At 36.8% G+C, this 17,774-nt stretch overlaps 2 protein-coding genes across 2 annotated transcripts; both read left to right on the top strand.

Moving 5' to 3' along the window:
• Positions 1–504: 504 nt before the first annotated feature.
• LOC127619367 (homeobox protein Hox-C9a) lies at positions 505–3,383 on the top strand. The gene is made up of 2 exons (XM_052092266.1): positions 505–1,543; positions 2,589–3,383. Exons 1-2 carry the CDS (start codon positions 976–978, stop codon positions 2,831–2,833), a joined length of 813 nt encoding a protein of 270 aa, XP_051948226.1. The 5' UTR covers positions 505–975; the 3' UTR covers positions 2,834–3,383.
• A 3,216-nt stretch (positions 3,384–6,599) lies between these two features.
• LOC127619368 (homeobox protein Hox-C8a-like) lies at positions 6,600–10,608 on the top strand. Its single transcript, XM_052092267.1, has 2 exons — positions 6,600–7,337; positions 8,751–10,608. The coding sequence occupies exons 1-2, from the start codon at positions 6,902–6,904 to the stop codon at positions 9,071–9,073; spliced, it is 759 nt and encodes a 252-aa protein (XP_051948227.1). The 5' UTR covers positions 6,600–6,901; the 3' UTR covers positions 9,074–10,608.
• Positions 10,609–17,774: the final 7,166 nt, after the last annotated feature.

The following is a 17,774-nucleotide window of genomic DNA, read 5'->3' as shown; positions in this document are numbered from 1 at the left end:
TAAAAGACGAAAAAGAACAAATGTTTATTATGTTTAAAACCTTTATCTCTGTTACTATTTTAAGAGCTTGTAGATTTGTAGAGTCACTCTTTCTTTTCAGTGTATTTGACAGAGGTTTGATTAGACTTCTTTCACAAGTGTTGCTTTTATGTTAGGCCTATACTAGGAACTCAACTGCAGTTTTATTAACGACACGTTTATGAACAATCAAATGGTCCTCGTAAAAATTTACTGAAGGACATAAAAGCATGCACGACCACTTGACAAATATAGCCGCAGTTGCGGTGCGTTTTCATGCGTCGTACTATACCATCGCCATTTATTTATTTTTTTTACTCCGTTTTATGAGGGATATCCCAATTGCATTCATTTAAAACTAGTGTAAAATACAATTCCCATGCATAAAGGGAACTCTCTGGACTGCGTAAGAGCAGTTTATTAGTCAAATGTATAGGAATAAGTGTTTTTATATATAGAGAGAGAGAGAAATTGTGAAACTGAGAAAGAATATACAAAATAATTGTATTTTTCTAGTCGCTTTTAATAATTCATATTGTTCAAGCAGGGACGTGAACAAGGGAGCTAGAGCACAGTAGCATACACTCGACAGAGATGAATTACACCAACAAATAGTGCCTTTGTAAGGCTATTAACATAAAACGTGCTCTTTAAGGCTACAAATAACACATCGCGTTAATCAGTTGCATCATATTACATTAAAACAAATTAATGTTCGTGTATTTTAGGCTATGTAAAACACAACATTAGAATTAAGCAACCTACTCGAAGCACGAATTGCATTGCTGTTCCAAGAGAACGCGCATTGATCTGCTGTGCAGTTTTTCAGGGGGTAAATGTTATCACGTGTTCCATAGGCGTCCAATCCCAGCTGGGGAAGCTTTCTGAAATAATTACCTGTCTTGATTGTTCTACGGTCAGATAAAAAAGTACACATACACTCCATATAATAATCGGATGCATGTAAAAGGGAAGGGAGACATCGCTATGTCGGCTACGGGTCCCATAAGTAATTATTATGTGGATTCCTTGATCAACCATGAGAGCGAGGATGTTCTGGCGAGTCGTTTCTCAGCCACTGGTCCGATATCCTCCAGCTCACGCCCGACGCCCCTGGTACCGGACTGCGCGGATTTCCCGTCCTGCAGCTTTGCCCCGAAACCACCAGTCTTTACTACCTCTTGGGCCCCTGTTCATACTCAATCGTCCGTGGTTTACCATCCATATACTCATCAACCTCACCTAGGCACAGACACAAGGTACGTTCGCTCTTGGCTGGAGCCTATTCCCGGTACCGTGTCTTTTCCAGGATATGCAGGGAACAGCAGGCACTATGGGCTAAAGCCCGATACCTTCCAGGATCCTCGTGCTGGAGACTGTCTGGGCTCGAACGGACGCACTTACACAGATTATCTTTACTGCTCCGCTGTCGACATTAGAGAAAAACAACAGAACACACCATCGCCGGAGACGGAGAGCCTTTCTTCCGGGAAGCACAAAGACGACAAGGCTGAATTAGACCCAAGTAAGTTAAAGCCATTCTTGTTTACAACCGGGTACGGGATGCCTCTCAGTTTATTGCATTCTCTTGGTGGTTGGCTGTTGTCCGTCATAAAACCAAGTTCTATACTCTTTCATCCTCTGTGCTGTACTCGGCCAACTCTAGTCGGCTTTGGGGCTAGCCACTGATGACAAACGCCATAGGATTGGGTTGTAAAGCGGGCAGTGGGCAATAAAAATGGTCTCCTTCAAAGACAAGTCTGGCAAAGGTTGTTGCATGTGATTTTAATAAACAGACTTATCGTAATAATAACTATTATTATATTACTATCCCGTTATATTTATATGCTTTTTTGGTATAGGATTTTATATTTTCGATATTTTCTCTATATTTTATTTGCACACTGTTTAATACGGGAAGATGCGTAGTAATCCTTAACATTTACAATTGGTGAAGAAGATGCGATTTTGTATGTGTAGTCTAACAAATGTAATTATATACGAATACTAATATTACTTGTTTTGAATTATACACGTTGTTGGCTACAGCCAACATATTTATTAAAGTGTCAAATAAATTACAAATGTGAAAACTTCGAACTGGTGTTTTGAACCATTCTATTAATTAACATATAAATTTAACATGTAACATTTACGTCGAGAAACAACACGTGGAATGTTCACAGTGCATACATTGCATAGCAGAACTTTGAGCGTAGACTTGTGAAGGCTTGAGTCACAAGCCTTCTTTTTATGGGCCTATAAAGCAAATAGGTACATTCACTGCGCCTCTTCTCTCAAAGAGTTGGCAAAGCCATTTCAAATAGAGCTGAGGGGGACTACCTATGAAATGACCTGATATTTATTAGTATTAATCTTAAAGTGCTATTGTTGAAAAATGTTGCCTAAATGAGAACTGGTTTGGCGCTTCAGTTCATAAATATTCAAATATATAATCAAGAAAGAAAATGATTGTCTATAATCCGGTTAAATGGGGCATTCATCTGTTTTGGATAGCATGTTTGCTTACACCATCCCCTAATTACATGTTTTTAAATGTTGTTTTTCAGACAATCCCGTGGCAAACTGGATCCACGCGCGCTCAACCCGAAAGAAGCGTTGTCCATACACCAAGTATCAAACACTCGAACTCGAAAAGGAATTTTTATTCAATATGTACCTCACAAGGGACAGGAGATATGAGGTAGCAAGGGTCCTGAACCTAACGGAGCGACAAGTCAAAATCTGGTTCCAGAACCGAAGGATGAAGATGAAGAAAATGAACAAAGAAAAAAACGATAGTAAAGAACAATAAATCAAAAGCCATTCGTTGGACACAGACTGAAAAGAATCTCATCATTTAGTATCGTCACATTTAGAGTCTTAACATTTAGCACCTTCGGTCCATATCAGGAACAGAGTAAACGAATTTCTAATTGGATTTACTTCACAATATGGTGATTCATGTATGATTTAGTATAAGTGTAATTTCACCATCCTGCCATGAGTCATATTAATAGTAAATGTAGTTTGGATTTACATTACGTTTCTTTACTCACAAACACAAATGTAGACTCTACAGTGAAGATGCCCGAATTTTCAGTGAGAAAATACTTGAACTTTGTTTTCAACTTCCTAATTTATGCTTTCTACGTGACTGTTTCTTTTCTATGCTTCCATTATTTGTAGGAGGTCCGAAAGCCGCGAGTATTTTATAAAGAATAACAAATCTGTAGTTAAAACAATATATGTGTTCACGTCGATGTACTTAGTTTGTTTCTGGTGTACCTGTTTGTGTATTTTACGTTCTTTAAACTGTAAAAAGAGTTTCATCATAGATTGTAGATATATTCAAATATATACAAACATGTAAATATGACTTGTGTCTTATTGCAATCATTTCACAGCAAAAAATAGCGTTCAGGAATGAGTTTATTATATGCTGTCCAGTTAGAGTTTGGCCATTATGCAATGTTCTCATCTGAAAGTATAAATGATAGAATGAGTGCACGACGGCAAATCCATTCTAAATTGGCTCTACCATATGCCGAAATATCAAAATAGCACAACCCAAAAAGATCAAACTCCAAAACGCCTGGTAGGCCTCATCTCATACCGTGCCTTCCACGATGTCATATTTGCCTAATTTGAAGCCTGTTTCATAGCACTGCAACATTGTTTTCTTAATTTTGAGCCTTGTCTTTTTTATATTTGAATTTATTTGGTATGGAACATTAAATAACTATATTTACCGATTTTTAATATTATCATCAAAAGCATTTTTATATGCAATTGTATAGCAATTGTTTTGTTATGCATACATTAATATGACTACATTTTACAGGGAAAAAATATTAACAAAATAGTGAGTCACCGGTGCATCTTGAACAACTTTGGAAATGTAAAAAAAAAAAAATGCATTATCAGGCCAAGGGCTCAGTAAAGATAAATAGTTTGAGTATTTGAAGGCATTGGTGTACGTTCAACAGTTATTTAAATATTGATTTAATTTACAATGTTTGAATGCTAAAGTCAATTGATAGCAGTTCTGGCGTTGATTTAAGTAAAGTTAATATTTTTAGTAGGCCTTTTGGCTTCCTGCGCTGGGCTGAAATTGCCTTTTTGTGGGTCTTAACAATACGAACAGGATGCGGTGATTTCAAAGCCCAATCTACTAGGCCCTACGTTTCCGCCCAGAACAAAAAAAAATGCTAGTTTTACAACCCTGTTGGAGCTTGTGTTGTTTGTCTCAGATGCAGACGAACAAAGCCAACCTGGCTAACTGGCTAGACGTCTAGGCTAAATTACTTTATGGTTTAATGGACGTTGGTGGTGGACGATCTCAGAGTGTTGTGGAGATCCATTTTGTCCGTTGGACTCACTAGAGGCAACCGCAATCAACCAACACCCACATAGATGCCTTGAAGAGTCACTCCAAGCCATTTAAAGACACTAAACTGGAGAAGCTTAGTTTTCACTTAACACGTGCTTGTAAGACTACTCCACAGTCTCTGTATGAGTGTTGGCCTTAAATCATATATCCAATTTTATTTGGAATACTTGGATTTTGCTGCACAATTTGTGGCCATGGCCTCCAGTCAATGATAGTTTAGAAAAGTTCCCACATGCACACTAGATGGCGCTATTGACTCACAGTTAAGGCATTTTGGGCTGCTGAGGCCTGGGAATGGGCTGAAAGTGCTGAAAGACTTGCCGTCCCTGTTAATCATTTTCCGGCTAAAATAAAAGCGAAATGTCAACACGCTTAAGAAATTAAGCTTTATATGCACGGCTTTATAGTTACATTAAAACAACTGTTCTTTATACATTTAATGTAGTTTTGTTAATTAGTCTCGAATTGTAATGATACGAACCTTTTCGTCTTTTGTTTTGTCAAAATCAATATATCTCACTGATGGCTGTAAAAAGCAATGTGTCGGATTTTTTTAACCTCCACACTATATAATGGGCTGTCTAGCTGATGTAATTTATTGAAGTCACTGGGAAATACTAACAAAACATTTAGTCTCGTATGAGTTCTGATTTACAAATCGCTGCATAGGCTTTCTACTTATTTATTTGGACACTCTTTATTATTATTATTATTATTAGTATTATTATTATTATTATTATTATTATTATTATTATTATTATTATTATTATTTTAAAGGCCTGTTTATCCATGCTGCTTTTTTGATTCGCTTACCAACTTTTTAGACACGACAACGGACACCTAAATGACATCCCACTAAACGCTTAAAATATTAAATTGTTTTAATAATTATGGATTTTAATTTCAAATTAAGAAGCTAAACATAAATGCAAATAAAAAAGATACACCATAAAATGTAACAGAGAACACAACAACAAAGTAATACATTTGTTAATAAAATAATTGTGTTAAATTATTTAAAATAAGAATGTGCGAACTTGAATGAATAAATTGATGTATTATTTTTGTAAAAAATGTGATATAAAATGTGTTTATTAATCAGTTAAACATAACAAATTATTGCTGTTTTTGCATAGTGCCAATGTTCCTACAGCTGAGGCAAACAATGACCCAGAATTTGCATCTTTATAGACTGTGGGATGTCTATAAATTTCCTGTGTGTATCTCTACCGTTTAACAACGAAGAGTACAATTGTAAAATAACGCCTCAAAACCATGTGCTCATATTTTGGGAAGGACCCTAAATGAGCCAAGTTGAAATAAACAACAAGCCATAATGTGTCTAGTAAAATAACGAGGCATCTATTGCGCAATTTTATTGTGTCAGTGCGGCAGATTTACTACTTTTAGTACGGTTTAGGAGGGCCAAGAGAGGCTTGCGTGTTCAGCTCTCTCTCTCTCTCTCTCTCTCTCTCTCTCTCTCTCTCTCTCTCTCTCTCTCTCTCTCTCTCTCTCACTCACTCACTCTCTTTCTCACGTGTGTGTGTGTGTGTGTGTGTGTGTGTGTGTGTGTGTGTGTGTGTGTGTGTGTGTATTAACACTATAATGCAAATGATCAAATTTTCCGTCAAAATAAATTGTCACAATTTGACATAGCCTAATAATAATAATAATAATATGTAAAATTATTAACATTATTATTGTAATTCACTGTTTATCTAATATTAAAGATTTAAAATGTATTTAGCGGTATATAGCCGTTTCTTCATGACATTGCCTCAGATTTTGGCGCTGGACTAAGAACCGTTCAAACTGTTAATCTTGGGTAACATAGTTCCTTTGGGCTATTTCTCGATACACAACTTTATAAATATACAAGAGGGTAGGCCCATATGTTGTGATCGGAGCGTATGTGGTCTTTTGAAATAAAATTATGCCATGCTATATCATATAAATTATTTTAAAGTGACCGTGGGGCTAAAAAGAGCGTTGATGCCACAACCAATTTTCATTTTATCACTTACAGTTGTTAATTTTTCAATTAAATGGTGTTTTCCCGTTCAAGGTAGACGCCTGTAGACGCTCTGGAAAGATGAGGAGGCAAAGGGTGGGGTGTAGGGGACAAGGGGTGGTGGTGGAGGGGGCTCATTGTAGTGGGGGTGGTTGGTTGGGTGGGAGGCAAAAAAAAATGTAAGAGCTTGTGACTGAGCAGTCGGAGCTAGCCAGCTTTAACATTAACACACATTCACTGTTCACGCCATGATTTGAGGCTGCAAAAGGAAAAGGCTGGCGATAGAAAGAGAGAGAGACTAAGCGAGGGGAGCTGAAGTGGGAGCTGCCTCAGATTGTCCGAAGGGGCAGCATTTCTCCATCAAGTTCCGGTTGCTCTGTCTGCGTTGCATGCCATTTGGAACGGCAACAATAGGTTGCCACCATTTAGAGCTTGGACTATTTTTCAAATAGACTGACTCTTATTAATGCTAGATAAACATGAGCTCCTATTTTGTTAATCCTCTTTTTTCCAAATACAAAAGCGGCGAAACATTAGAGCCAACTTACTACGACTGCAGGTTTCCACAGAGCGTTGCCCGGAGCCACACGCTTGTGTATGGACATGGAGCAGCTGCACCGGGGTTTCAACACCCGTCGCATCACGTACAGGACTTTTTCCATCATGGAACCACAGGTATCTCCAACCCTGGTTATCAACAGAACCCCTGTGCATTGGCCTGTCATGGAGACGCAACGAAATTTTATGGATATGAAGCCCTTCCGAGGCAACCGCTTTATGGTACCCAGCAAGAGGCGAGCTTAGCGCAATACCCAGACTGTAAATCGTCCAATAGCACTAACCCTGGAGAAGGACAAGGCCACTTAAGTCAGAACTCCTCTCCAAACCTCCTGTTCCCATGGATGCGGCCTCACGGTTAGAATAATAACTATTTCACATTCTGTTCAATTAACTGTCGTTTGTTTGTCTCTGTGTGTGAGTCAGTGTGTTAAAGCCTTAATATTATGTAGCGTACAGTGTTTAGCAACTGCATTGACAGATATAGACACAGATGGAGAATCATTTCAATGTTGCAAAATAGTACTTCGCATTTGTTCACCTCACCAGGCAATCACTGCTTTTTATTAAAATGAAATTAGACGTTTTGACAGTTGGCTACTTTGTGTTGCGAATGAGTTGTTCTGTAATGCCAAAGAGATAGAGGATATCCGAACTCAGATTATCCTCGCCACAGTTTGAAATAAGCACCTGTCTTGCCACATTTGTGACCATTAATGGGTCATGATGATATATTTGTGATTTGAATGTTGTAGTGTAATAGCATGAAGTTGTAAGGAGTCGACAGGTGACATGCAATTTGTTTGATTAAAGTGACTTCAGTCGATTCGGTGTTTCCTTCCTGTTGACGCAAAACAGGTATAAGAGAACATCAAATCTGACGTCAAATTTGAGTCTAAAACTCGTTAAATTTCAGAAAATAGTTTAAAGTAAATCTAATTATCTTCTAAAAGAAAAGGCACACTTATCCAAGTGTATCCGAGTCTTAAAATAAGAAACAATCTCGTAACGAGATTGAGTGACGGAGACAATAAAGATGTGTTTACGTGTGTTCATTTTGTGAGTGTATTTTGTGAGTGTATTTTGAGTGTGTGTGTGTGTGCACGGCAGTAACCCTTAATTAGAACTGCTGTCTAACCTCAAAGATAGAGACAAGGCATTTATGGGAGAAATCAAATGACAGCATAGATCTACTATTAAGAAAACAATTCATACTCCTTGATACACACACACACACACTACACACACACACACACACACACACACATATATATATATATATATATATATATATATATATATGTGTGGCAAATGGTGGAATTTGAGACAATGTATAATAGACTACAAAGCAAAATCGGGCACAAGGCATTTCACGTTTTTTGCCTGAGCGTTTCTTCAGTGTGCCTTGCTTGAAGTGTGTGTGTACCTGTGTGTGTGTGTGTGTGTGTGTGTGTGTGTGTGTGTGTGTGTGTGTGTGTGTGTGTGTGTGTGTGTGTGTGTGCGTGTGTTTGCGTGTGTTTGTGTGTGTGTGTCTGCGTGTGTTTGTGTGTGTGTGTGAGAGAGAGAGAGAGAGAGAGAGAGAGAGTCTATGTGTGTATGTGTGTGTTAAATATTGATTAAACATACAAACGCACACATCTAGCACCTTAGTACTGATGTTTCCTAGATGTTATTATTTTTAACGATATACAATAATATGTAGGCCGAAATGTAAAGAGAAGGAAGCAATGAAGGCATGTAAATGACAGATATTCTCGTTTCAATCCAAAGCTCCAGGGAGACGCAATGGAAGACAGACATACAGCCGTTACCAGACTCTTGAGCTGGAGAAAGAGTTCCTCTTCAACCCATACCTCACCCGCAAGCGCCGTATTGAGGTGTCCCACGCACTGAGCTTAACTGAACGGCAGGTGAAGATCTGGTTTCAAAATCGCCGAATGAAGTGGAAAAAAGAGAATAACAAAGACAAATTTCCGGGGCAGAGAGGAGAGGCTGAGGCAGAGGCAGAAGCCGAAGAAGAAGGCAACGAAGACGGTGAGGTGGAGGAAGGAGAAGAAAAGGAAACGGAAGAGAAAGAGGAAAGCAAAGAGTGATTTTATGGTCTTTTTTATGGTTATATGGCAGATATTGAAGAGGTCTCGCGAACGGGCAATGAAACAGAAGACAAAAAGTGAGAAAATCCCCCTCCATACAAAAGTACCTTAAACCCTGCCCAAAAGGGAAAAGCGCTTTTTTTGAACTAACATACGAGGACTTTCACCATTAGCGAAAAGTGGACGTGTGTTTGACAAACTACTCAAAGTGGCCGTCTACCAGAAACACAATTGACCCATCATATTATTTATGGAAATGTAAGCAGCATGATACACATACAACGACGTTTAACATTTATTTCATACTTGATATGTCTGGGGGAATAAAAAGTGACTTTAAAACGAAATACTGAAATAATTGTATCCGCTTGTCACTAAAGAAAAACTATTGGTCTTATATATAAAATTAAAGCCACAACATGCTGACATGAAGAATAGATTGTGTATTCGGTGTAATATTATTTCAGCAATCCGAATATGGCAATATTGCATTAGTGCCACTGCTGAGAAAGGAGATGGCAAATGTAGAAAATGCATTTTGTATTACACATACTTTATCGATTACTAAACTGTTCTTTATTGTTCTATGTGAGTAGGCGAGGTTACCATTTGTATATATTTTTTTCATGATTATTTTATTGGACTCACCAGAGATTGCAATCGTTTGAAAATCTCGAGAGAAGCTACCTAATCGTGGGAAATTTGCAATATACATTTCTACCTAGAGATTTCATAAACTCTTTTTTAGTGTATTAAACCTAAGTTATGTAATTTACCCTTTAAACACTTACTATTGTCGAGCTTTTTGAGGTCTTAGGAAGACAAAATTTGCTCAGAGCCAATTTAGCAATTCTAAGAGATTGTATTACGGCACTACCTAAAACAAAGCTATGCTAGCAAGAAATAATTGCCAATTTATTCTACATGCAACGGCGCTGCTTTGTTAAAAATATTTAGACATTGCCCCAACAACTTAAACTGCCTATAGAAAATACACATTTTTGTGTAGATGATCAAACACACTACATACTACCCTACCTTCTAAGGAAAGAAAGTCATTTTATCGTGCTAGTGTTAAAGCGTAGATTTTGAATTGCACTGAGTATAACCTTGTACGTCTTGTAATATCTTGCTGTTCTCAATATGCTCGTTTTACTGGTGTTTCTCGTGTGAATATAGAAATGCGTGTGTCCAAGCCATTGTTGTTGAAATCAATGGAAGAATAAACAAGCTGGCTCATTCACCCACGTCTCTTTTTATGCCTGAATCCACTTGTTGACAAGACATTGAAATCCCAGAAACCGCTTCTTTCTCCAACAACCACAATGATGAAGTTCAGATGGAATACATACGTAAAAGGAAAATGTATTTTTGTTTGTTTGTTTGTTTGTTTAACAAAAAAAATACTTGTCAAATAATACGAAAGTAGGTCTCTCATAATATTGTTGTAGACAATATTCCAAATCTGTGTAATGTTTGAAATGGCAAAATAAAATCAAAAGTACAACACCATTATTGTCTGCTTTATAACTGAAAACGATGATGGACATTAATGTGAAATGTTGATATCCTTGGTTGGTCTCTTTGTACACGTGATGACAATTAGTTTTAGTCTTTGACTTAATCCTCAATGTTGAGGAAAAGTATAGTTATCATCCCAAGATAAATGGCGTCTGACGAAATTCACTATAAAGCACATCCATGTTGTACATTGTGCAAATGAATAAATATCATGCTTTTAATCAGTTGTTTCATTGTCAAGAATGTCGAATTTTAACATTGATAAATATAAGCACATTCTCTCAAAGATCTCAAGATTACCATTTCTATGAGACTTCGTATCGGGAAAACCAACCCATCCCACAACAAAAATAGCTACAAATATGTAAGTAAAAATGTGTCTGTTACATGACAATAAATTGGTTTTATGTCGGTCGCAGGGAAAGTTTCATTAAAGCAAAATAACTAAATATCAGATAAGGGAAACAAACAGCATAAGCTATAATATAAGCGGACAGGTCTTTTTTGTACTTACAGCACGACCCTGCTCGGAGACATCTAGAAGATCTTCTTTGTCTGCACCTGTGCTGGTCTTCTGAACGTCTTTTGAAAGTAACTTAAATCCTGGAATTTTATTAGTATATGCTCTTTTATATTGGTTAATTACAAAGAGTTTTTTTTTTTTTTTTTTTGCCCCGTTTGTACCGTAAACCCAAAACGAACACAAGGTATAATGTCTTGTCCAGCAATCTGACCAAACTGTTGGCCAACAAAACTCACTGTCATTAACCTTCCGTTCAATGACCGAGGAATGTCTTATTTATATAGCCTATTAACTATTTCTGTACAAAAAGACCAGATTAGAAGACTTACTTAAAGCAACAATAGATTTGTGCACGGAAGCAGCAAGAGCTAGTAGCCTAGCTATGTTTTCAATGTCATTGTTTAACTCATTCAAAGATGACAGCATTCACAGAAACATGTATTTATTCAGCAGTCAACACTAATCAGACCGAATTTGCAGTGTGAACGAATACAATCCAATTAGTAGCTGTAGAGATTTTTTTTTCATATACAAAATGTTGAAAAATATATAAAAACATTCCTATCTTCATGAAAGTCTTGGTGAGGCCCACCTATGTGCAAGTTCTGAAAAGTGTTGTCTCCTTTACAACATGTAATAAGAGGTCATAATAAGGGTCTAGTGCCTAATAAAGCAGTGTAATTGGGGACATCTGAGCCAAATACCTAAATAAATACAATCTTAGCGATTTAGGGTGAACAATGTCAGATTTTAACTTCAAAACCAAGGAACGATAATTGGTATTATAGGGCACTCAAAAAGCAAACATGAAATACTTAAGTAAGGAATTTCAGATGCTTGATATTGAAATATTTATATCTGCTGATAAATACCAAATTCCCGTTGATATGAACGAATGTCAAGATTACGTTCCAATATCTCAAAACTACAAAAATCGAGGAGAATGCTTTAAAGTATTATCATGATCACGAAACAGACGTCCTGTGGCTTTTCCGCCTGTTTCACAAAATGCTGTAAAATTTGTTTTCTTGCAAAAGCATTGAAACTAGATGTTATTACTGACAATAAGGCCTAACAGTATTACTCATTTCACTCTAGTTTTGTTGGTATGGCATTTCGTTAGCTGATCAACTGTTTTAAATATATACATTTGTTTTAAATATTTAAGGGAATAGGCGTTTTCAGGACGTTCTTGTGGTAGTGACAATTGCAGTGGTCATTGTCCATCCGACTTGCCATTGTATATAGCACTGCTGTTACATTCCAACTTAGGCCTTTACTATACCTGCAGTAAAGTTTATTGGTGGTGTAAACCCGGCAGTGTCGTATCCGGGCAGACGTTTTGCCTTTTGATTTCCGTGCAGTGCAGACAAACTAGAACAAGAGACAAGGAAGCCAACGTGGACGTGGGACTGCTTTCTTAAGTGAATGTGTGCAAGAGTGCATGCGTTTGTAAGTATATATATATATATATATATATATATATATATATATAAACATGCATTCTGATTTGCTGTCTGTATATGTTTGTGCAATCAGACTTTTAAAAAGTAGAAGAATGAAAAGGGCTGAATTAAAGAAAAAACCAGATGGCCCCTGAATGCTTTCTTTAATTTTTTAAGTTTGTGAACTTTTGTCGATTATTTTTACTATGAAAAGTCTAGTTCATTTGAACAAAAGCCTTAGCGTTATATTGCCTTGGCTGTTTAATAAATCCACAATTGATGCTTAATTACAAAACAAATTACAACAGACTTGTCTGCATCCTATATATATTGCAATACATGCAGATGTACTTTTTTTTAATAATATCAGTTTCCAAATATTGTTTCAGACAGCACTCAATGCCCATATAACGAATTTCGTTAAAAAAAACTTTGTCGATAAATAGCGTCAGCTCGTAAATAATAATGTAATAGTTTAGAATAACTGAGCGTTTTTAACATACTTGCTTCACAGTGAAATGCACACTTCGAACTCTTGTATTTTCAGAAATGATAGTTTCAGTACTGCCATAATGGAAGACTTGAACATTATTAAAATTGCATAATTAAATTGTTGTTATGCCTAACTTTTAAAACTTTTGCTTATCAATTCTGAGGGGAGACGACACTTTTTGCATTAATATTAGTTGTTGTGGAAGCTAATGGAGTTATTTGACAGAACAAGAGCAGCCAAAAAGCAGTCGGAAAGATTATTTTTTTAAACGGTTGTTTAAATTAATAATAATAAAATAAATAATAAAAAAAAAAAACTGAAGATTTTCAATACTGAGGGACTTTTGGGTTCACCCTTTAGTTTGCGCTTGTTTACAGAGACACGTGTAAATCATGACTTCATCGAAATGTAACAATTATTACTTTTTTGTCAATAAGGTTTTGACAAAGTGAACACATGAGTCTTCTCTCCCTATCTCTCTCTCTCTCTCTCTCTCTCTCTCTCTCTCTCTCTCTCTCTCTCTCTCTCTCTTTCTGTCATTGTGATAATTAATTTTCTTGCAAATGCTTCATTGTTGACAGGATCATGAGAGTATTGTATCTTAAAAAAGTATTGAGAACTATGTGGATCCCAATGATTGTTAGTACAGTAGCCTATAATGTGTTCTGTGATGTACTAATGTTCTTCACTAATGTATAAAGATTTCCATTATTTGTTCCGGAAAGCTGCAGACATGGGCTCAATTAGCTTGTGTTGTCTGTGAATAACGAGGCCAAAACACATCTCTGTGTACGTTATATTTATATTAGATTTACCCAGTAGCATTGTAATCATAAAACTTGGGTAAATATTAAAATGTGACTACTAAACAAGCTTTCATTGTTATCTATGCCATCAACTCATATCAGTGCGAAAAAATAAGAAAATGGGAAAAGCGATATTTGAGAGAGGGTGAAAAGAAACACATTCCTAGTTGTTTAGAGGGGGAATTTACAGCCAAGTAATAAAAGTTTACGACTGAATACACGCGGTCATTGGTTGCGTCAGACCACGTGGTACTCACTCTATGAACATGAACTTTGTGCTGTTGTCTTCCCCTAGATCTCTCCATCTATAGACTAGCGAGCTCGCGGTAGCGTTTAAATGATCTAGACCACCAAACATTTCTCCCGTTTTGCGTTTACTCACTAGCCCAGGCGGAAATTAAAACGCTCTATAACACATTTTGTTTCTTCTCCTTCTTAGCTTGTAATGACTGAATGTCCTCAGACGTCGCCGCCTCCCCAGTCCTCTTTCTACCTATCTGTTCCCCTTGAGGAAAACACAGCACTGATCGGATATTTACACACACGGTCAGAGCACGTAAATATCATCATGTTTTCTCGAAAGATACCAATTTGTAAGAGCGTAGAAATGTTGCGGAGGAGTGGGACTTAGATCCCATTGCCGTGCCATATTATATGTCTGCTGCTACACCGCTAAACTCGCGTCACACAGACAACAGAGAAAGCTGGTAAGTAAATGATTCTACGTTGCTTATTGGCTTGTAACACATATGTTTGATATGTTTGACGATATTTGTGTCTGACGCACTGTGCTTATAACAGGCTATAGGCTATTTGGTAACGTTTGTAAACGTAACCTACTGAGCTGGCTGTTAATTGATTGTAAACACAATCCCTCTTTTAAAGTGACTGTTGTGCTGTTGCTTTCTGGTCATACTATTGATTGTGTTATTTGTCTCGAGGACAATGAGTAGACGATTTTTAAGAAGACGCAAGATAAGTCCCGTCCAAACCAGTGTGGTTTGGGGTTATTAAGTTTATTTTCAAATGGCTGAAATAAGACGTTCACGGGTTTTATTTACGATTGTGATTTTTTATATATACTGGAATAGGCTATTGGATATCTGAGTTTTAATTCGATGCTTGCAGAAGAGTGATGAATATAAGGCCTTTCACCAAAGATAATATTCAACCCATAACCTGTTTGGTGACTATGCCGTGTTGGTTAATTTTAATATCAGTCATCAGTCCTGATTATTTACACTACATATATATGACATAAGTTAGATATATTAAGATAGATAGATAGATAGATAGATAGATAGATAGATAGATAGATAGATAGATAGATAGATAGATAGATAGATAGATAGATAGATAGATAGATAGATAGATTAGAGAGAGAGAGAGTGTGTGTGTGTGTGTGTGTGTGTGTGTGTAACCGCATGCATTAATAACAAAGTAGACAAACTGGTGTGTTCTGGTTGTGTGCGAATTGTACTGACAAATTCATTGTGATATAAACTGTCATTTTTCTGACCTATTCACCTTGCATACACGCTCAAATATTTTCTGGCTTTTTTCCTCACTGACTCTCTCTCTCTCTCTCTTGCTCTCTTGCTCTCTCTCTCTCTCTCTCTCTCTCTCTCTCTCTCTCTCTCTCTCTATATATATATATATATATATATATATATATATATATATATATATGTGTGTGTGTGGGGGCATGTTTATGTGGTTTACGAGGACATTTATTTAGGTTACAAACTGGTAATTACAAGGGTATTATGCTATAAATGTAGTTTATTAGGACATTTCTAGTGTCCCCATAATTTAGCTTAAAAAACATATTAAACGATGTTTTATTGAATATGTAAAAATGCTGAAAGTTTTCTGTGAGGGTTAGGTTTAGGGGTTGTGTTAGGTTTAGGGGATAGAATATATAGTTTGTACAGTATAAAAATCATTATGTCTATGGAAAGTCCTCGTAAGGATAGGTAGACCAACATGTGTGTGTGTGTGTGTGTGTGTGTGTGTGTGTGTGTGTGTGTGTGTGTGTGTGTGTGTGTGTGTGTGTGTGTGTGTGTGTGTGTGTGTGTGTGAGAGAGAGAGAGAGAGAGAGGAAGTGTAACTTATACATTCACACACACACACACACAGAGAGAGAGAGAGAGAGAGAGAGAGAGAGAGAGAGAGAGAGAGAGAGTATAGAGACCTCTTACTGCCATTTTAAGAGTACATTTTCACTGTAAATGTAAGAATTGTAAGCAGAGTCTAAAACACCATGTGTTCTGCTGAAGACAGACAGTCATACACATAATGGCTACACATAACAAACAATATGTTAAACGCTCCAGATGTATCTCAGCATTTTATGCGTAGTCAGAATCACCATCACTCTTTCACACACACGCACACATTCACGTGTTCAATCTTACACTGTCATTCTATGAAGACGAAATCAAACAACACTGCCACCTTGTGCCCGCTCCTTATTCAGTCATTAAACAGAGCGGGAGAGCTACTGGTCACATAAATCTTCATTTTCATGAAGGAATGTTCTTGACATATGCTGGTGTAGTTGGTCTCTTTAATATAAATGAAATTAGGTTCTTATACATGGCAAAACATTGCTTCACTAGTGATCTTATACAGATAACCATTAGTCCCATGCTGCAAAATTAATAAACTTTCCTTCTGAAGACATTGTGCAGACATTATTTTGTGATAGTTCCATGGTTTCGGCACCTGAACTTGCTGGGAGAACGGAGTGACAACGAGTGTTTGATTACAGATCAATATTAACATGCTTATCAAAGTTGTATTGCCATATGTTATGTAATGAAAACAGAGACAACATTGACAGACATGAAGCTTTAGAAATAATAGTGATTTTCTCATTTATTATGGTGTAATGTTAGTAAAATCCGTTGATACAGTCCAGTGTTCAATAAACGAGCGCTGAAATCTTCCGTCATGGCCCCAATTGATGTCCATGCATGAAGCTGGTATGGGGGAAAACAGAACAAAAAGAAACATTTTATTCACATGCATCTACCTTTGGTAAAGACAAATATATCAATGTGTTTGCCAGAAAGAACCATTTTGCATTATTTATGTTTTGTTTCTTAAATTGGGAGTATGTGTTCTGACCACATGATGATTTTTAAAGGTTCTGAACAATGGATCCTAATTAGAGCCATGTTTCTAAAAACACACTTCCAATGCTCGCATGTGGCTTGTGGATGTGTGTGTGTACAGGCTACTTGGTAATAGTTCGTACCCAGAAGTGTGATAAAACTCATGTTTACTTTGTATAATGTATCTGTACGGGTAAGGGAAAGGTTTTGTATTGCATTATTATAAAAGTGTATTATTTCAGTGGTGTAATGGATATAGAAAATTATAAGAAAAAACAAACAAACAATAGAAGTCTATGGTATATCCCCATTCAGACAGCCAAGTAAACTTTGTGTGTGTGTGTGTGTGTGTGTGTGTGTGTGTGTGTGTGTGTGAGAGAGAGAGAGAGAGAGAGAGAGAGAGAGAGAGAGAGAGAGAGAGGAGGTGGGGTTTTACACAACATTGAGTCTACTCTTGAGTCTCCTCTTTGCCACGGATAATAACTGGGGAAAGTTTTTGTTTGGCATAATAATTTCAAAACTACGCCGATTTAAGTAATCCATGTCTCTGCGCATAAGGAGTCTAAGATTTATTCATTTGTGCATTGCAGTTATTCTTAATGTTAATAACAACGTTCTAAACAAGTCGACGAAAATGACACATTTATTACCATCTGACTATAATTTGCGTAAACTGTTAAGCCAATCTTGTGTCTGCCACTGCTGTTGATTTCGAATAATAGAAGGCATCATTCAGAGTTGCCATGGAAATTAAAATAAATTCCAAACGAACTTTCAATTCCAAACATTTCCTT

The sequence above is a fragment of the Xyrauchen texanus genome, chromosome 25, assembly GCF_025860055.1.
Source record: "Xyrauchen texanus isolate HMW12.3.18 chromosome 25, RBS_HiC_50CHRs, whole genome shotgun sequence".
Taxonomy (NCBI): Eukaryota; Metazoa; Chordata; class Actinopteri; order Cypriniformes; family Catostomidae; genus Xyrauchen; species Xyrauchen texanus.
The sequence above is the reverse complement of the archived record's forward strand: the minus strand, read 5'-3'. Positions and strand labels throughout refer to the sequence as shown.